The sequence below is a fragment of the Petaurus breviceps genome, unplaced genomic scaffold (assembly GCF_028583685.1).
Source record: "Petaurus breviceps papuanus isolate PSGF00001 unplaced genomic scaffold, PetGlider_PUasm1.0 181, whole genome shotgun sequence".
NCBI classification, from domain to species: domain Eukaryota; kingdom Metazoa; phylum Chordata; class Mammalia; order Diprotodontia; family Petauridae; genus Petaurus; species Petaurus breviceps.
The window spans coordinates 24,096,786-24,118,264 of NW_027185784.1; the positions used below are offsets into that span (position 1 = coordinate 24,096,786).

Genomic DNA, 21,479 nt, shown 5'->3' on the forward strand with positions numbered 1-21,479 from the left:
ACGGTCCTTAGGAAGAAGCTACTTCCCAATAGCTCACCTTTAAAGCTACAAGCCTTCCGAATGTGGTACAAGCAGATCTGATCATTCTCATCCCTGCTTTTAGGGGTGGCGGGTACAGAGTCACTACTATCTCTTCTTGCTGCAAAGTAGAAACAAGTGAAAAATGGGAATCAGTTTCTATCAAGCCTTGATTTGGGGTCAAAACATTGCAAGGTATAAAGGAGTGACAAGGAAATGATTTTCGCCAAAAGTAAGGAACCCTTTTTTTTTTTTTTAAAGCAATTGGGGTTAAGTAACTTGCTCAAGGTTACACGGCCAGGTGTTTCTGGGTGGGTGCTAAGTGTCGGAGCCCGGATTCAATCCCCCCAGATCATCCCGACACTGGGGCCGGTGCTCTTACTCGCTGTGCTACCTGGCTGCCCCGGAACCAATTTTTTATCTGGGAAAGTTAAAAGTTGCTCCATCGGGCTACAGGTGATATAATTCTATGTTCAAAGTTAATTGAACCCTAAACCCCAGTTTGTGATTTGTTCAGATGAGAATATGAAAAAGCCTCCCTAAGAAGTCACAAAATGTCTTCAGACCCCAAGTTCTCCATCCCGCCTCAGTCACATTTTTAGACATAGGCTTGTATAAAGGACCAGATGACCTCTTGAGGTCCTTCTCACTTCTGACTCGCTAGCAGAAGGCACCAGGCTGTTATTTTTTAATTTATTTTTTATGGACCCATGTTTTTATCAATGTGATAATAGCAGTTCATACATCAACAGCTTGATAGCAAATTACTCTGCGTGCATTAATTAGCTCATTTGACTGTGGGACTGTTGTTGATTCTTGGCAAAGATACTGGAAGGTTTTGTCATTTCCTTCTCTAGCTCTTTTTACAGATGAGGAAACTGAGGCAAACAAGGGAGTCAAACAGCTAATAAGCATCTGAGGCCAGATTTCAACTCAGGAAAGTCTTCCTGACTCCAGGGCTGGTGCTCTATGCACTGCACCACCTAGGTGCCCACTATACCTTGTCTTAGCTGCCTGAGGCATAAAGAAGTTAAGTGACTTTCCCAGGGTCACACAACTAGAATATGTCAAAGGCAGGATTAACCCCAGGTCTTTCTGACTGAGACAGCTCTCTATTCACCATATAATATGTAATATTTAACTGGAGATTAGAACTGGTCTCTCATGTTAATACCAACTGCCAAGAAAAGAAACTAAAAGAAAAATCTAAATTTAATGGTGGAAATTATTAAACCTTTGGGTCATATTTTTCTGAAACCCCAAAGGGACAACAGTGGCTCACAAATTATTTCTCCAACCCAGAACTGTGTCTGCCATGTAGTTTTTCTTGAAAAATATGCCTGAGGCTTTCATTAGCAACCTCAAGTAATTTATTCAGTATTTAAGAGACCCATTTTGTTGCTGATGTGGGAGCTCCCTCCATCAACTTGGCTCACAGCCCATCGATAATTATAGTTTTAGAGGGCTGCTGGAGCTCAGAAAAGCTACTCTATCAGTCCACTGTCACACAGCTAGTATCAGATGCTGGATCTGAACCCAAGACCCTTACGACTCTAAATTTAGCTATCTAGACTCATGCTAAAATGCCTCTCTGTTAATTTATTATCATCTGAAAACTTGCTGAATCTCCTCCATTCTTCGTCCAGCACGGCACAGTAATAGTGAAAAGTATGACTGTTTTGGAGGACATCGTTTGATACATCCAGCCATGAGAAGTAATGGAGAGAAATTGGTCATCCTAATTTGGAGTCGACCTGAGTCAATCTACCTGTTCACCCACCTAAAAAGACCAAAGACTTAATGAGCAAAGACAGACATTTACTTAGGTTTCTTGCAATTAAGAGGAATTTACACAGAGCAATTAAACAAAAACCCAAAGAAGCCATTAAGTTCAGGCAAAGAAAATATTCCAAAACTAATCTAAAAGCAGGAAGCAAAATAAAGGCGACAAATATATTTGCTGAAATTCCTGACATTCATTTCATATTACAAATCCATTCAATAACAAGCCCAGAGACCAATAAAACTAACAGCAAGTCGTTAATGGCCAAACATTACCCCAGGAGCTACAACAAAAAGTATAACTCTACTGCATGAAAAATGGAGGGCAGGAAAAAGGAAAAATTTGAATTGTTTCCAGCTTGAAGATGTGAGGATTGATACCTACTGCAAGCAGAAGGCGACACAGAGCTTTTGGACATTGCCAAGGTGGGAATTTGTTTTTCTTTGAGTATGCATATTTGTTACAAAAATTTTCTTTTTTTTCTCCATATGGGATTGGGAGAGAGACAGAAAGACAGAGGCAGAAAGAGACAAGCACTAAGAGAGTGACAGACACAAGAGGGAATTGAGGGGATTAGGGCAGAAAGGAGTTAATCGTGGGAACTGAGTGAACCACAGTGACTTCATCTTGTGATTCAATCCTAGAGCTAGCCCAGTTTCTATTCAATTATGGGTCTGGTCCAAATTCTGTCTTGTGAGAAAACTTTATTCAGTTGTGAAAATTGAGAGAAAACCTTATTGCATTGTTTGAACTTAACCATGTGTGGCTGAGAAACTGGACTACCTCTAGATACTGTTCTGAGACTCTTAAGTAAGGACCTAGGCTATAGTGACTGGAAACCTGGTCACAGCCAAAGCCTGAAGCAAGGAGCTTTCTCACAGCTGCACATCTCAAGCAACCTATATGTCTTATCTGAAAACTGGTCCCACCCATGCTGCTAATCAGTTACAGGTTTGTCCTTTTGACTGCTCACAGACACTTGGGGGAGTGAGACACCTCGTTCTGATTTCAGGAAATTACATCTATTCATTCTTCCCCCTCCCAACTTGGCAAGTCCCTAAACTTTCTTCCATTAGAAATCAGATTACCTAATGTTGTATGGTTTCCTTTTAATTAACTGACCTTATTTGATTAATTGCTTTTAATGCACAGCAGTCTATCTCCCCATGGATTTGGGGTACAGGCCTAAGCTGAAGAGGTTTGGTCTTGGTCTGTTGGGCAATCGGCATGCGCTGCTTAATAAATCGATATGCTCAGAAAACCGAACCTTTGTTTTCTCAATCATTTCATCTTTCACCTGCCACACAGAGTGAGACATAGAGACACAGAGAAACAGGAAGGAAGGAAGGGAGGGAGTAAGGAAGGAAAGGAGAGAAGGGAGGAAGACAGGAAGAAGGGAAAGAAGGGAGGGAAGAAAAGAGAGAGGAAGGAAGGGAGGAAAGAAAGGAGGGAGAACAGAAGGTGGAATCCCTTTAGCTGGCCTCCATCAGATAAGACATTCTCTGAGTGCATGGAGAAAGGTGATGTGTTCCCTACCTTTTTCAGGTGTTGTTGAGCTTTCATTTTTAATGTCAAAAGCATTTCTGTAAGTAGAAGGCAAGCTTTTAATGATAGTGGTGCTAAGCCCCCACTTTCTCAACTTCTCCTGACATGTGGAATCAAAAGTATGGGACCGCTTGCAGCTGCTGCCAAACTTGCAGTTCCCCTGCAAGTAGAACTGGCAAAGGTGGAGTTTGGCACAAGTGTTTTTAAAGGTACAAGAACCATATTGCCCGTCTCCTTTATTATAGTGCGCGCAGATCTGCAGACAAGGAAAGAGAAAAACATCAATGATTAAGAAGCCTTCCTACATTCCCGTTTATCTTCACTAGCTACACCACCAGGCTAAGGGGACATTGGTCCTGGGTTTCATTTCCATTTGGGCTTAGAAAGCCCATGAGTCTTGGCCAGAGACTGTACCTTTTGTCCTGACTGACCATCTTGCAAATATGTTACCTCTACACTTGAGGAACCAGGCAAGAGGACGTACAAGTCCAGCCCCATTCCTAGGAAAACAACTCGGAATACGTGTCCCACTTTCACACGGATGGGAAGTCTGTAAGTGTTAATTATTTGAGCTGTATACTTGCATAGTGGCCTTACTGATTAGATCATGTTTTTCCTGTCAGCTGTCCACAAAAATATAAAAATAACTAAATGAGTGGTACATAAAGTAAAGATCTTAATCCAATTTAAGAAAATGAAACTGAATTCACTGTAAACGAACAATCAAAGGCAAAGAATTCTGATGGGGATGGATTTACAGGTTTTACAGAATTCTATCAAACTTTAAAAAATTCATACCTATGATCTGCAAATTATTCTCAAAATTAAAAAAGATTCTATTAATAAATTCCTTTTATGAAATATATATGTATTTATATGTATAGTCCTAATACATAAAATGAGGCATTCTCTCAGGTTTATTTTTCTTTTATTAATATTAATTAAAATCAAAATTTAGAAATATGTGCAATGAACTGTTCTAGGTCCTGGGAGGATAGGAAGCCACATAAAATATAGTTCCTACCTTTCAGAGGCTTTCAATCTAATAAGGGCAGAAGTTCATGAACAAAGTTAGTAAAAGAAGTGCAATGTGTTATGAATTCAAATAAGGTTGAGATCTGATTGACTTCCCACCAAATCCCCAATTTCTCCCTTAGCCCTATCCTACAGCTCTCAGAATGTGGGAGAATGGTTAGGGAAAGCAATGAGAACAGATCATCACAATAACTTTTAAACCCAATGCTGGGCCACGCCCAGGTTGCTACTTCTGGGTTCTACTTGGACCCCATCATTCCAGCTACCTTCTGTGTGTCTCATTCAACTCCAATACTCAGTGCCAGGTACAGCAAGAATTAGGTGCCCAGACAAGTCTTTGGACTAAACGTTCCTCAATTCAATTCAAAAGACAGGTATTAAATGCCCTTTAGTTCAGAGCACCACACTAGGCACTGGTGCATCCAGAAAGGAGGGACACACAGTCCCAACCCTAGGTACATACACAAATAATCATACAGCACAATGGAGGGACAGGCACAAAGTGTGGAAAAACAATCAAAGGAAAGGAAGAATTCTTGGAGCTGGGGAGTCTGGAAGGACAGGGAGTTGGAGAGGGTGGGAGTATCAGGGCTAAGTCTTAAAAGACACATAGAATTTCAACAGGTGGGGGGCAGGGAAGGGGGGGAATGGGTTTGAGAAAATGTCTTTTAGAAGAGGGATGATAGAAGAGAGGGCAGATTGAGGGAGGGGGTAGTTAGAAGCACACACTTTTGAAAAGGGACAGGGTCAAAGGAGAAAACAGAATAAATGGGGGTGGTATAGGATGGAGGGAAATGTAGTTAGTCTTTCACAATATAACTACTATGGAAATGTTTTGAATAACTACACGTGTACAACCTACATTGAATTGCTTGTCTTCTCAATGGGGGTGGATAAGGAGGGAAGAAGGGAGAAAATCTGGAACTCAAAGTCTTAAAAACAAATGTTAAAAATATTGTTTCTACATGCATCTGGGAAATAAGATATACAGGCAATGGGGTATAGAAATCCATCTTGTTCTACAAGAAAGTAAGCAGGGGATTGAGAGGGATATAAGAGAAGGCAGACTGGGGGAAGGGGTATTCGGTAGGCTTGCCATCTTGGGGTGGGGAGTAGGAGACAGGGAGAAAATTTGTAACTCAAAATCTTGTGGAAATGAATGTTAAAAACTAAAAAAATAAAAATAAATAAATGAAAGAAAATGTCTCTTATTTCTAGTTTGCGGGGAGTATGAAAGACAGTAACGTGAGAGAGAAAAAACAGATTTTAAAGAACACTGAATGCCAAGATAAGGAGTTTGGAATTGGTTCAGTAAACAATAGGGAGCCATGGAAGGATTTTTAGCATTAAAGTGAGAGTGTTAGAACTATCATGATTAGTATTTTAGAAAGGTCTCACCTGAGACTTCAATATATCACCTTTAAGATCCCAAACTTCAAAATTCTCCTTTCCAACCACAGTGGTTTTTCTCTATTTACACCGTATTCACATTAAACCTGGTTTCCTTTTGTTTTGTTGTCTTTATAGTTACCTCAGAACCCCTGAACTCTTTGCAGCTGTCTCAGTTCATTACTCTTGTCCTACCTTTATTTACCATTACAGTAGCAACCTTGACTCTATGGGCTGCCACTTTAATGATTCATTATTATTAGTTATTAATCTCTTAAGAGTTTCATGTGTGTCTATCTCCATGTCTATGACCTTCAGGTCACATGTGGCCTTCTAGGTCCTTGGGTGTGGCCTTTTGACTGAGTTCAAGTTTTAGAGAACAAATCCTTTTATTAAGGGAATTTGTTCTGTGAAATCTGGATTCAGTCAAAGGGCCAAACTTGAGGACCCAGAGGGCCACATGTGGCCTTGAGGCCACAGGTTCCCCACCCTGGACTCTGGCACCTAGCAGACACTTAATAAATGATTGCTGGCTGACTGACTAAAAGCCCTTGTGGTAGCAGAACACTGAAAACAAACCTCACTTGGCATTTGGAAGGCAGTGAGCTTAGCAGAGAGTGTCTGAGGAACACCTTACCTGAAGGGCTCAGGAAAATGATGAGAAACGCTCAGAGAAGAGGCAGAGGCAGAGGCAGTAAAGTTCCATATCTCAGAAGCCAAGGAAGGAGAGAGAGGGGTAGCCAGGAGTTAGCAGTCAACAGCGTCAAGTGCTGCAGAGAGGCCCAGAGAGAGAGTGTCAGAGGAGAGAAGGCAGCTGAGCCCAGCACCATGGATGGCTCTTCTGTCTGAGGAGCCAGGGAAGGAGATGCAAGAGAGAAAGGAGGAAGAAAACCAGGACGTGCAGTGTCAACAAAGCCAAGGGGAGGTTGGCGGTGTGATACACAGAGATGCAAAGGAAAATGAAAATGAGAAGATTCCATCGCATCTGGCAACGGCAGGTTATCCATGATCTCTGATGGAGGAGTCTCAGTTGGGTAACACGTGTAGAAGCCAGATGGACTGAAAAATGAGTGACTGGTAAGGAAGGACAGTGCCCACTAATTAACATTCCTAAATTTTGGAAGCAAAGTAGCAGGGGAGTGACTGGTAGCTTACTAGAATAAGAGGGCAGGGGGATTTTTTTTTTTAAGGACTGGAGAGATCTGAGAATGTTTATAAGCAAATGAGAAGGTGCCAATGGAGAGGGGGAGAATGAGGGTAAGTATGGATATTTCTGAATATGGGGCTACCAGACATTAACACCATGAAGGGATACAGCTGCAGGGAGGTCAGCAGCATACGGGGATGACTGAAAGAGGCTTTCAAGTGCATGTACGATAGAGCTTCTCAACCACCAGAAATCCAAATCAAAAGCAGTGTGGCATCCACAGCAGGTTTTTACCCACACTACCCAAAACAGCCAGAACAATCTTCCTCAAAAGCCCTCTGAAAATCAAGATCCTTGGGGACAGCTAAGTGGCACAGTGAATAGAGCACCGATCCTGAAGTCAGGAGGACCTCAGACACTTGACACTTAACTAGCTGTGTGACCTTGGGCAAGTCACTTAACCCCAACTGCCTTGCCTTCCCCCCCCCCCCAAAAAAAGAAAAAGAAAATCAAGTTCCCCTTCCACTTGAGATTCTCCAGGGGCTATCTCAAGTCCATTAGACCAACGCCAAAGTCTTCAGCCTGGCATTCAAAGCCAGCTGCTTCCTCCCTCACACCTTCACCCAAGATGATGTCTGAGGATTCCCACAAATGGTTCATCCATCCACTTCCATCAGGCAAACCTGCCTGCTTCCCTTCAGGGCTCACCATAGCACTTACTGCCTGTACCACACACCTGAGCACTTCACTGTATGCTTGGGGTCAAGACCCACAGTTTAAGAAGCACTGAAGGGGCCACAAGTGGAAAATATTTAAGAAGCCCTGGTAGATTATCCACTAGACTGTAAGCTCCCTGAGGGCAGGGATTCTCTTTTGGCTCTTTTTGTATCCCAGGCATTTAGCACAGGGAGGGACATATAGTAGGAGCTTGTTGATTGACTGACAGTTTAAAACATCATAATTTAAATCCCTGTGCCAATAAACTGATTTTTTCAAACAAGGTAACCTATGGAGAAAGCACTCTATAAACTCTAAAAGCACCATCTAAATTAATGTTAAGATTCTATGATGTTTTCCAAGTTATATTCCATATACAAGTCTCACTGTCCCAATGGGACTGGGGGGTTTCTTAAGCACTAGGTCACATTTCTTCTCTGTCTTCTATGGGACCAGCAAAATGGTTGTGGTGGCTGTTTAGTCACGTCCTACTCTCTGTGACTGCGTTTGGGGTTTTCTTGGCAGAGATACTGGGGTGGTTTGTCATTTTCTTCTCCAGTTTGCTTTACAGATGAGGAACTGAGGCAAGCAAGGTTAAGTGACCTGCCCAGGGTCACCAGCTAGTAAGTATCTGAGGCCAGATTTGAACCCAGGAAGCTGAATCTTCCTGACTCCACTGCTCCACCTAGCTACCCCAGCAAAATGTCAAGAGTCAAGAAATACTTGCTGAATCTACCAAAAATTGCTCAATAAGCCACAAAGACCACCCCACCCCATCCCCCAAATTTCATGCCAAATCCAGAAAAGCAATTAAATGAAATCTCATGGCATTTGGGGGATCCCACACAAAGGAAGTAAATAAATAATCCTGGAGGGCAGAGGGAAGGGGAATTATATGCATATGAAGCAGTGTGTTATGGGTAACTAAAACACTAGACTCGGAGCCAGAAGACCTCAGTTTGAATCCAGATTTCCTACTTGTAGGAGTATGGGCTGGTGGTCTTTTGCCTCTCAGAACCTCAGTTTCTTCATCAACAAAATGGGAATATTTCTACTTACAGTACCTAGCTCACAGTTTTGCTTCAAGGAAACCATTCTGAATGCTTCAAGTGCTATATAAATGAGTTATTACTTGCTGAAGGTTCCTATTATCCAAAAGTTTTACTACAAAAAGAAATCTGTGCTGCTACTTATAGCACCTTAAATTTCAATGAAGTTAAGATAATGCGGTAGAAAGGGTAATTAAGACTGTTGAGTTCAACACTTATTATGTGCAAAGCACTGTATTGGGTGCTGACCCCTGGGAAACTTGGGGCCTACCCTCCTCTGACCAGCAATTTCTAACTGCCCTCAAGAAGACCCCCACCTACCCCAGCAGTTTCTAACCACCCCTGTTCCTGGACGGAGATAAGGACATTTCTGGAACCTCACTTCTGTTACCCCTCCACCACGCCTTCCTGAAGCTCAGCTGTTCTGTATATCCAGACTAAACACCCCCCCTGCTGTTTCTCGATTATACCCTATGAGAATCTACCTTCCTCCCCAGGTATCCCTGTCTGAATAAAGCAAGCATGTTGTCTCAAATTGCAATTCCTGGACCTGAATAAAATGCCTCTCTTTATTTACTGATCACTTGGTCAGTCTCAGCTTTGTTTTAAGCTGACATGGGCACAAGAGGTGCAAAGACAAAAAAAAAACAGTCTCAACCCTTAAAGACTTCATAGTCTACCAGACCTACCCATGCCATTACAAAGAAAACACAATGCCTCCTTAAGGAGGAAACACACTATTCCTTAGAGCAAGGACTGGCAAACTATGGCCCACAGGCCAAATCCGGGCTCACTGCCTTTCCAGGATAGCCCTGGAGCTAAGGATGGTTTTTAACCATGAGTTTTTACATGTAAAAACCATTCACAGCTTGCACACTATATAAAACTAGGCAGCAAGGCAGGATCTGGCCCTCGGGCCATAATTTGCCAATCCTTGCCTTAAAGAGTAACTGTCTTGTATATTATATAACTATGTGTAATTCATTTTATGTGAACTCTGTTTCCTTACTTATAAAATGAGTAGCTTGGACAAGATGATCCTTAAGGTCCCCTCCTACTTAAAATATTTGGTGAATCTAATCTTCTTGCCCTGCAAACTTTCTTGACTCACTAGATTTATATCTATGCCTTGACACAAGGGTAATTCCCCAAAATGGAATACAATCCTATCTTGTCCTCAGTTTTCCTCCTCTCCAAAGCCCTCTCACCTTGGCAACCTTTATAGACAGTTAAAAAAGGAAGGATCATTCCCCCAAAAATATCAAATCTAAATCACAGTACAGAGGTTCACACTGAATCCTACTGTGTACACACAAATGTACTAGACATCTGCCACTCACCTCTGGTAAGAGCGTAGAATCATTCTGAAGCAAAAGTTGACTTAGTTCGTTCAAGCTTAGGTCCCCAATGCCATGGCTTTTCAAGACATTCATGTTGTGTATAGAATCGATGTGGTGGCTATATTTACATTGTTTCCTGTGAAGAGAAGAGAAGAGAAGAGAAGAGAAGAGAAGAGAAGAGAAGAGAAGAGGAGAGCAAAATGAGTTTGGGGGAGGAAAACACATCTCACGCTCAATAACACACAATAACACACACAATAAAATCAATTAGTCTTGGCTTTGACAGAGGAAACATCTCCTCAAAAAGTAAGCTAAAGGGCTGGATTTGGAGGCTGTGTCCTTGGGTCACTAATAATCCATATTACCTTGGGCAGCTCACTTCCCTTGTCTGGCCTCAGTTCAATTATCAGTAAAATGAGGGGGCTGGGCTAGATGACCTCTAAAGTTCTTTCCAGTTCAAACTCTTTGACCCTTTGGCCTTACATTATTCCTTAAAGAAGAAGTGCCTCATATCTTCCATCAAAGTCACCCATAGGAAAATGGCACTGTCATTTTAAAATTATGGCCTCCAGGTAATTCAGTAATTATGGCTGCCTACAATTAGAAACAAATGGCCAAGAGGCCACTTTCGCCAGGCCTGTAACATTACAACTCAGGAACAGCTAATAGGAACACTGGGGCTGGTTAAAATTCTGTCTCTTTAGGAGAGAATCTAGATCTCAAAAGTTTTAAAAACAATTTTTTTTAAACAATTTAAAAACAAGTTTCTACATGCAACCGAGAAACAAAAAATACAGGTAAGGGGTATAGAAATTAATCTTGCCCTACAAGAAAGTAAGGGGAAAGGTGTAAGGGGGGAGGGGATAATACATGGGATAGGTAGGATAGAGGAGAGGAAGACTAAGGGAAGGGATATTCAGCATGCTTGCCATCTTGGGGTAGGGGCAGGGGAGAGAAGGGGAGAAAATTTCATGTGCAGGAGACCTTGATCCTCCAGCGCTTATCAGTCCTTCAAAGCCTTGCTCAAACCCTACCTCCTCCACAAAACCTTCCCTGAGCCCCCAGGCAGAAATATTTTCTTCCCTCAGACCTTGAGGATTTTATCCCTCAGTTATGCATTTACTCTTTTCTCCATTAGTGCTTCTATTGAGCAAATACAGTTATTGCCCATCTGTATATGCCTATGACTTTGTTTGATTCTAAGCTCTATCTGAACTGGAATCACATCTTAATTATCTCTGTATCTTCTCCAGACCAGGACATGGTACTGGCACCATGGGCCCATCTGCCCTGTAGAAGAAAGCAAAGACAAAACAGAAGCCAAACCCTTCTCCTGGGCACAGTCTGCAATGTAAACAATATCTCTACTAAATAGCAGCTTTCTTAAACACCATCCCATAGAGCACACAATGTACACCCCAAAAGTCCTTTGAGCGAGAGGGGGAATTCATGAAACCAGTATTGCCTATGACTTATTAGATAGAAGTATCTTATGCAGTCATGACATACCAGAGTGAGCTGTTACCTCTGAACACTGGGACTGATTAGAATAATAATGTTCAAAGCTGTATACTAGCCAGTACTATGGATGGACACAGAAGGACAGAAAATGGGATCTTGGACCTAGGGAAGGCCAATCATCTCATCAGGGCATCTCATCAGGACAGCAAAACACAGACAAAATGAGACTTATCACAGAAGAATTACTGTATTACACAATATAGATGGAGAAAGATGCTGGCAGGAAATGTGACTTCCAGCTAATACAGGCCTGAGAAAGTTTAAATTCGGGAGTTACAGAAATGACCAACATAGACAACTTGTATTCATACCTAATTGCTCTTCTGGAAATAGAGGAAACCCATGGTTATCTTAAACTGCTCCCCTCAGATTTCTTTACAGAATCAGAAGACTAGGATTCATATTCCGAGGTTGTTACTTAGCATAATTTAGTCTGAGCCTCAGTTTCCTAGACTCTAAAAATGGGGAGTCTTTTAAAGGTCCCTTCCAACAACAACAAAATCTATGTTTTGACAACTCTATGGTGTCTTTTTACTCAAAACACCCATATCACTGCCCTCTTCTGCCAAAAGATGAAGCATTTTAACAAGGACAGAGAGAGAGAAAAAAATGGAGGATCTTTTATTCTTTGAGGGAATGGAGTTTTTTTATCTGCAAAATTCTGCCCAATGCCTTGGCAGGTTTTGGCTAGCAGCACTGCCAAAACACCCTTGCTAAGAATAACTCATTTATATGCTGCTTTGAAGGACTTTCCCCCACAATCCTGTGAAGCAAATTGCTAAGAGTTCTCGCCCCAGACTACACAAACAACTGCCAAGAGGATAAGGATCTTTAAATCAGCCATGACCAGGAAATGTTGGAGAATTTGCCAAAGGTCAACCTGTAATCTACATTCTTCTCCAGTGTGATCATCTTTCCAACTCACACAGGATTCCCAGTGGTTCAACAGTCCCCTGTGAACTAATATCTCAGCAGTTCAGCCATCAAGTGTTTATTAACAACCTAATCAAGGATCCAGAAAATAGGTCCAGGGGCTAATGCCTACATTCTAAAGAGAGAAACGGTAAGGACACACATGTATGTATGTGTGAATGTATATATACATTTATGTATTGTAGCTATAGAATATACATATATAGAAACAGAATATACACACACATGCAGGGATGTGTGTGTATATATACATATATACACACACAATAACATAGAGACTCAACACAACCAAACGCAAAGTAGTTAAATATAAGATAGTCTGAGGGGAAGGCACCAGTGACTGAGGGGATCATGAAGGTGTCTGAGCTGTGTCTTGAAGGAAGTGAGGAATTCTGTAAAGCAGATGAGGAGGGAGTGTTACTTCCGAAATGGGACACAGTCACTACAACAGGAGCTAGAAGGTCTCGGGTGAGGAACAGAGAGAAGGGCAGTACAAAGAGTACAGGAAGGTCAGTAATGAATGATGCTGGACAGAGGTTGGAACATGATTATAAAGACTTTATGGTTTATTCTAGAGACAATAGGGAGCCGCTGGAGTATACTGATCAGAGGAACAAGTGGATGAGATATGAGCTTAAGGAAAAATCATTTTTTGGATTTGCTGCTGTAAAGATAAGTGGAAAGGAAATCAAGAGACATGAGTTGTAGGCCTGACTCTGCCACTCTGTGATTTGAGGTACTATGTGCCAAAAACTGGGTTAGGTGCTGGATAAAAAAAAATGCACCAATAGGTGGGATGCTGCCAGCAGCAGAGCCCCCATATTTGGGACCAGCACCCCTCTCTCCCTGAATTCTGATTCTCCAAAGGGAGGGAAGGCCACTCATCCAGGTTCCCTTCCATGATCTATATGACTGGAAAGAGGAGTCTTCAGCTACCTGGCATGTGCCAGCCTGCCGCAGAAACGAAAGATGGAAGTCTGAGCAATCCAACAACCAGGCATGTACGGGGCAATGAGCAGCTGAGAAAGACAGACACCAACAGGAAGGCAGAAACAAACAGAAACGCAGCTGAGTCAGTCTGCTTTACAGAAAGAGCTTGGGTTCTAGCAGCAAGAGCTGGGAAGGCCTTGCCCAGAGTCACAATGGCAGTAAACATCACTGGAGGGTGGAACTCAGGTTTTCCAGAATCCAGGACCAAACCTTCGTCCACTCAATGTTCTCTCCTAGTACGTTCCAAACAGTGGCTTACTCCTGCGCACACACATCTTTTCCACCTTTCTAGAATACATCTGTAACATCAAAGGGGGAGCAGGGATACACCGCGATGATCTTGCCCTCTCGGAGCCTCAGTTTCCCCATCTGTATAATAAAGGAGTCAGATGGTCTCTAAGACCCGGCCCAGCTCCGAATCTGGGGCCCTATTTTGTTCGGTTTCATGACAATCACTCCGGTTTGTATAGTGCTTTAAGGTCCGACATTCTCTCACTTAACCTGGGAGGAGGCTGCAATCAGTGGCCTCCTCTCCCAGAAAAGCACAGGCAATAACAGGACCCAGGCCTCCGATATTCTTCATAACGCACCCCATCTCCTCCCACTACAACTCATTAAATGAAAGGAAGGTCGTAATTACGGAACTACTGGTGTAATGGGGCTGGGAAGGAGGAAGAGCGGAGAGGGAAGGGGGAGGGGTGGCCGCCTCGCCCCTTCTCGCTTTCGGGACACTTCCCCTCAGTCTTCTCCCCACCCCAACACCGGGCGGAGGGACGAGCCGCGGCGCCCGGGCGGAGGAGACGCTTAAGGTGCCACGGTGCGGTGCCCGAAGGGGTTTAAAGGGGCGGGCAGCAGCTCGAGGATTAGAAGCGGTCCGAGCCTGCCCAGCGCCTCCATATCCTCGTCTGTGAACCGGGGATAAAGCCAGCTCGCCTCTCGGGGTGCTTCGGGGAACCCAAGATCTCTAGAGCTGCGCGCCGGCTCCGCGGGGGGCAGGGGGCTCTGCACAAAGCCCCGCCTCCCGGCTCACCATCACGCCCCCAGCTGGGCTTAGCCAGCCCCTCCCCACCCCCCCCCGGGGCCGGACCCACTGACCCCGCACGACCCTCACCCGCTCTGCGAGAATTTGCAGGTTCCGTAGAGGAAGAACTTGCACAAGTGCAGCTGCCCGCACGAGCCGTCGCAGGCGGTGGAGTACGCCACGCACAGCCGGGCGCAGGTCGCGGCCACGAGCACCCGCTCCTCCGCGCCGCCCCCCGGGGCGCCGTCCGCCCGCGCTTCCCCGGCGCCGCGCGTCCCCAGCGTGAAGCGTCCCGGGGCCAGCTTGCGCAGCGACTTCTCTAGGGCATCCTCGCTGACGCCGCCCTGGAGTCGCCGAGCCAGCTCCCCCAGCTCCAGGCTGCCCCCGGCTGCGCACAGCAACTTGGTGACCAAGCCGGAGAGGGCTGCCTGGGCCATGGCCGGCCCCTCAGCTCACTCGCTTCGGTAGCCGCCAAGCCCCGCCAGCGGCCCAGGAGCGTCTGCCCGAGCCCGGCTCGCCCTGCGCCGGAAGTGGGGGCGCGCCCGGAACCCACTCGCGGAAGGCGGGGCTGGCCCCAAATCGAAACTGAGGCTGCGGGAGCTGGAAAACAAAACTTAACCCAGACCGGCGCCTCGTGACCCGGGGCACTTCCGGGCCCAGGGCCAAGTCCCGGCGATCTCGCTCAGAAAGCCCCCGCGGAGCAGGCGGAGGTCCTGCTAGTGTCTATTACTGCGTGATTAACGCCCCCTCGGAGTTTCCCGGGGGCCCTGACTTACACTTGACGCGCCTCCCAGTAAGACCCCGCCCGACCTTCTGGTCTCCTTCCACGGCTCTTACCTCCGCCCCTGCATCCCCCTGGAGCCCTTCTGGCACCTTCCGGCCCCCGCATCACTGCCAGATCGTCCCACAGAATCTCTGTATAAAAGCTCCATCTTTCTTCCATTAAGTTGCTCAGATTCCTTAAAAGTCTGGCCCGGAAAACAAGTCGCTGGCCTATTTTGGTCGCTTTTTTGGAGGGGAGAAGGCAGGGCAATTAGGGTTAAGTGACTTGCGCAAGGTCACACGGCTGTCTGCGGTCGAATTTGAACTCAGGTCTTCCTGACTCCGGGGCCGGTGCGCCCCGCTGCGCCCCCCTTCACTTTCTTGATAAGATCTGATCAATTATTTTGCAATTCTGGCCCATTTTTTACATTTCTTAAAATTTCCAAGCCATTCTTTTTGAAAAGCAGATAGTGATGGGTTTTAAAATATGGGCTTCCCTCTCGCATTTTTGCTAGCTCAGGTAAAACTCTCCAAAGGGCATCTACGGGACCAGTTTTCCCCGTAATTGTGATGTCCTCCTGATTCTTGAGGGACCTGTTCGGGATCCGCTTTGTTCTCATGTTTAGCTTTCTGTTCAGCAGCTGTCACGGGGGGGGGGGGGGGGGGCTCGTTAAGTCACTATCTACGTTCTCATCAATCCCTAGCACTGACCCTTCCTAAGTCTTTAAACAAAGCCTCACTATTTCTATTCTTACCCCATAACCTAACTTAGCCCTGTGTCCTCGCCCCGTTAGCTAGCTATAATTGTATCCTTGCTTTAAGTAATACATGTGTATTATAAAAACAGTAGAATATAGAAGTTGCACGGCTTAGCGCTGACCCTAAGCACCGCACCACTGATACTAGATGGGAGGTGCTGAGCCAGTGGCTCCTTCCTGGGGATGCCCAGGTGCCCAGGGAATCCTCCCAGATGGGCGTGGAGGACAGCCTGCCCCCTAGTGGCGGCCGGTATCTGGGGGTTCACCAGCTCCATTGATGGTTGCAAATCGGGGCATCATCCCCGTCCCTTGTTCCTGCTTCTTACGCTTAGGAAGACCTAACTTCAGCTCCAACCTCAGACACTTCCTAGCTGTGTGACCTGGGGCAAGTGGCTTGAGAACCTCATTGCTTTAATTTCCTCAACCATAACATTGACAGTAATGCCACCAACCTCACAGGGCTGTGGAGACCAAATGAGATATTTCCGAAGCACAGTGACTGGCGCAAAGTAGGCACTCTAGGGATGTGTATTCCCTCCCTCTTAAATAATGCAGAATAGTATGAGGGTCATCTCATGACGTGAGACAGAGGTGAAGGAGGTGACAGCAGAAGAATCTGGGTGACATGATATAAGGAGGTGATAAGAGGGAGGTCTTTTTTTTTTTTAAAGCAATTGGGGTTAAGTAATTTGCTCAAAGTTACACCGCCAGTTATTTCTGAGTGTGGTGCTGAGTATCAGAACCCTGATTCGATCCCAGGTCATCCCAACTCTGGGGCCCGCAGCGCTCTTACTCACTGAGCCACCTGGCCGTCCCAAGAGGGAGGTCTTGACAGCCTTTTTTTTTCTCTCTCAGCAAAGTGAGGCAAGGTTCAAGGTTCTTAGCTGAGATGAAAAGGTCTGGAAGAACCACCTTGGTGAATGAGATAGAGTTAACTAAGGCATATAAAAGGACTGTCTAGAAGCAGTGAAGACCCTGTTGAGGTAACTAAAAGGTAAGTCTCCTGTGTACAAGTCTTTGGCTTCTTTTATTTCTTCTCAAACTATGCTGTTGTAGTCGAGTCCTTTCAGTTATGTCTGACTCTTCATGACCCCATTTGGGGTTTGCTTGGCAAAGATACTGGAGTGGTTTGCCATGTCTTTTTCCAGCTCATTTTACAGATGAGGAAACTGAGGCAAACAGGGTTAAGTAACTTGCCCAGGGTCACACAGCTAATAAAATTTCTAAGGCCATATTTGAATGCAGGAAGATGAGTCTTCCTGACTCCAGACCCAGCACTGTATCCACTGTACCACCTACCTGCCCTCCTGAACCACACTGCCCATATATTACTCAACATCCTCACCTTCTCCCCAACTTTGCTTTGAAATTACCAAGTATCAGAATTTATGGAATTGGGAGGTTCTTAACCAACTCTTCAAAGACTTTATCTTTTCATCCTCTTCATCTGATGTTGGTGTACAAACTGAAGTTATTTTAATGGTGTTTTTTTTTAGAAATACAACTGCAATCAGAGATGGTCAATAGTCCCACGAACTACTGTTTCTACTTGCCTTTGGGCATAATATAAAATGATTCCTTTCCTGGTCTCTAAGACTACCTGTAAACAACCTCTCAATTAGCTGTGACTTCTTTTGGTTTTGTTTACAGCAATGATGTTGACTGATTCCACTTAACAACTCCAACAGTCTATCTGCTTACTGGCCACTGAACAGAGATGTTAGTACTTAGAATACCATATTTCTTTTTTTCAACAGGGATAGAGGGTGGTGGAAGGGAGAGAATACAGATCTTCATGAAAATAAAACTGAATTTAAAAACTATGTGATTCTTAGTACCTTTTTTGCCCTTTTCCTCTATCCTGCCACTATCACTGGGTGGATGTGGAAGGGGGCCATAAAGGATGGGGGGCAATTATGCATTTTTCTTTGTTGCATTAATGGCCATGGCCCAAGAATTCATCAGCCTCCTTGGTACTTAGCTCCTTGAAAAGCAAAGCTAATCTATTCCTAGAAGCATGACCAAAGCTTTTCCAACATGGTAGAACTTGCCAGAGCCAAGGCTGTGTTGGAGAATCCAGGATCACCCCATGTAGTGCCAAGGCATTAGAGTAGAATTTTGTGGGTTTAATTAAAATATTCTCCCTATATTGATTTTGTGTATTCATCAAAATAACAACTGTTGTTTTGTTATTCCTTTATGGTATCTACAAAGTCACCAACTAATTATTGAAATTTGTAGATTCAGGTTTCATAATCTGCTGATATTCGTGCATTCATTCATTCATCTCATTCAACAAGGATTTATGTTGAGTGCATATCAATGACAAAGACAAAAATAGTGCTTGACTTCCGAGAGAATATATTCTATTTAGAGAAAATAACGTGTGCATAGAAAATTAAATACAAAATATGTAAAAAGTGATTTCTGGGGAACAGGCCACTACAAATTAGGTAGATCAGGAGGTTTCATTTTAGAGGGGGTACTTGAACTGAGCTTTGAAGAAGCTAGGGATTCATGAAATGGAGATGAGGAGGAAGTGAATTCCCTGATTGAGGGACAGCCTGTGAAAAACCATGTAAAAACTATGCCCGAAGGGCTATAAAACCATGCAATGGTTTTGACCCAGCTATACCACTACTAGGTCTGTATCTCAAAGAGATGTTTAAAAAAAAAAGTAAAAAGACTCATATGTACAAAAATAGTTATAGCAGTTCTTTTAGTGGTGTCAAAGAATTGGAAATTGAGGGGATGCCCATCAACTGAGGCTAAGCAAGTTAAGGTATATGATTGTGACAGAATACCACTGTACTACAAGAACTGATGAACAGGATGCTCTCAGAAAAACCTGGCAAGACAGGAACTGATGCAAAGTGAAATAAGCATAACCAGGAGAACACTGAACACAGTAACAGTAATATTATATAGTGACCAACTGCAAATAACTTAGCTATTTTCAACAATGCAATGATCCAAAACAATTCCAAAGGACTTAGGATAAAAAAAAAATGCTATTCATCGTCAGAGATTGATGGAATCTGAATGGAGATCAAAGCTCACTTTCTTTTTACTTTTTCTTGGTTGTGTTTTCTTTCACAACATGACTAATACAGCAATATATTTCGCATGACTGAACATGTATAACCTCTATCAAATTGCTTGCTTTCTCAATGAAGGGGAAAGGGAGGAGGAAGAGAATCTGGAACTCAAAATTTTATAAAACAAATGTTAATTGGTTTTACATGTAATTGGCAGAAAGTAAAATGTTGAATTTTTTTTTTAATGAAAAGGCATTTTTAAAAAATGAGTATAACATACAGTCAACAAAAAGGCTGTTTAGGTTCACTGGAGCTCAGAGTGCATCAAGCAGAATAAGGGGCAAAAATCCTTGACAGGTCAGATGGCCCCAGAACAGAAACGGCTCTAATAGCAAAAAGAGGAGTTGATTAGAAGTTGTTTGTCCTTTTTCAGAGAGACCGATAACATCATCATGTGATGGGTGAGGTCTTGTCTTGCACGTGAACTGGATCTAAGTGAGGCAGAGGTGCACAACTCACTCTTCCAGAATCACCAAAGTCCAGTGGCAGCACAAAAGTCTAGAGGACTGGCAATGGCCTGGGATGCAGTCTGACCAAATGCTAAGCATGCTTGTAGTGTCTGTTACAGCTGCCTTTATAGTGGTTGGAACAAATTGTTCTCATCCCCCCATAGCCCTAGAGTAAGTTTTCACATGGTTGGGGTAGACATCCCCTTAACTCACCAGTGGGGTTCAGGCCTGTCCATTACCTTCAACCTGGTTTGGCCTATCTGCCAAGACAGTGTGGCTGTTGCACATGATAATCTTCTTGCAGTCATGGGTGAGAGTTGGGGAAAGGTGAACACCAAAGGTGTATAGCAGCCCTCACATCAGAGGTGCTAGCTCTCAAGTACCTCATATACCCCCAAAAGTCATAGGGAGTTTAATAAGGAGGGTGCTGACATGCTCAGATCTGTACTTTGAGAAAACCTCTTTGGCAGCTGAATGGAGAGATGGGGAGATCTAAGGAAGGGAGATCAACTAGACAGTATTACAAAAACCATCTGGATGAAGAGTGGGGTCTTGTATCTGGACAGTGGACCAGTGGACAGGAGACAAAAGAGATGTTTTGGAGGTAGAGCCATTAAGATGGCAACTCAAATGGGGGTAAGGACAAGTGAAGAGTCAAAGGTTTTAAACCTGGGCAAATTTGAAGGATGGTGGCATCCTGAACAGAAACAGTAAAGTTTAGAAGAGTTTGGTAAGAAAAGATGAGTTCTGGATGTGTTGTTAGAGACGCATGAGACGAAGTTCAGAATGTCCCGTCAGCGTGTGGTGCTGTGAAATTAGAACTCAGGAAATACACTAGGGTTCTGGGGATTAGGGACAACACAAAGATAATTAAACCCATGGGAGTTATTAAGTCACCAAGATGTAAAAGCACTAGACAATGTCATATGGATGGTGGGTACAGGAATATCTTTTAGCCTCAAGTACTTTTACAGTATTGGAGGGCTTTCATGTAGAGGAGGCTTCTTTTGCTTAGTCCCAGTGGGCTACCAGTGGGCGGCAGGTATAGAGGACACAGGGCTGTTTACAGGCAGCTTGGCTCTCTGGGAGGCAGCAGAAGCCTCCTTTCCAGCCCAGCTGCACCACTTCAGCACTTCTCCATGCCACCTTGTCAGCTTCCTTTTGTGTATTGCCTTTCCCATTAGATTGCAAGCTCCATGTGGGCAGGGACTTTCCCTGCCCTTAGCCCAATGTCTGGCACATAGTAGGCACTTCATGTTTATTAACTATTGAACACTTGCCAGGAATGTCAAAGAGAAGATCCCCAATGTAGGTATGGGTTGGACCAGGAGAGCTCTAAGGTCCCTTTCTACTGAGATTACGGGCAGTCATTAAACCTGCCATTTGCACTCACTGTACATGTCATTCTCTACCCTCATACTTTAATAATTGGTTGGACTCATCTCACATGGGCACTTTCCTCACTGGCACAGACTGCAATTGGTCTGCACCTCTTCCTGTGTGTACTTTGGCCTTTCAATAATTCACCTAATATATCTAAGGCTTTCACCTGTTTTTAAGCAGTTGACACTGAAGAATTTGGGGTTATCCACATTATCTCTCACTCTCTGAACACAACTATCTAACCTTTTTACACATCCATGGCCCAGGTGATTTGCTATTTAGTAGTGGTAGACCCCACTGTTAACTTTCTGTGGTTTGTTTACATGACCGCGTGTTTCTCCATTGTTCTTTAGTTCACAATTTTAGTTACTAGATGTCCGGTGTTCAAAGATTTACTCCATATAAGAAGCATGACCAGGACTATATTTGTGTGGAAAAGATGGACTTGAACAGCTTGTGATTAGTGACAGTTGGCACGTTACCAAACACAATCAAACTTGGTTTTTCCTTATTTCTCTAGTATGCTGTCCTTCTGCAATGA

At 44.1% G+C, this 21,479-nt stretch overlaps 1 protein-coding gene and 1 long non-coding RNA gene across 3 annotated transcripts in view; one reads left to right on the plus strand and one right to left on the minus strand.

The window, feature by feature from the left end:
* The window catches only part of PARP12 (poly(ADP-ribose) polymerase family member 12), a 28,038-nt gene extending 13,060 nt beyond the window's left edge, over window positions 1-14,978 (minus strand). The window contains exons 1-4 of the mRNA XM_069087346.1: window positions 14,579-14,978; window positions 10,024-10,159; window positions 3,338-3,602; window positions 38-139 (exon numbers count right to left, since the gene is read on the minus strand). Of these exons, the coding sequence (XP_068943447.1) occupies window positions 38-139; window positions 3,338-3,602; window positions 10,024-10,159; window positions 14,579-14,925 (850 nt within the window). The 5' untranslated portion in view covers window positions 14,926-14,978. The remainder of the gene's footprint in view (window positions 1-37; window positions 140-3,337; window positions 3,603-10,023; window positions 10,160-14,578) is intronic.
* Window positions 14,979-15,041: 63 nt separating this feature from the next.
* Window positions 15,042-17,820, plus strand: LOC138160663 (uncharacterized). Of its 2 annotated transcripts, none has more exons than XR_011168187.1 (3): window positions 15,042-15,281; window positions 16,864-17,002; window positions 17,659-17,820. It is a non-coding gene; the product is annotated as an uncharacterized lncRNA (long non-coding RNA). The 2 variants fall into 2 exon arrangements; XR_011168186.1 differs by having other exon boundaries at window positions 15,045-15,281; window positions 17,766-17,820.
* The last annotated feature ends 3,659 nt before the right edge of the window (window positions 17,821-21,479 follow it).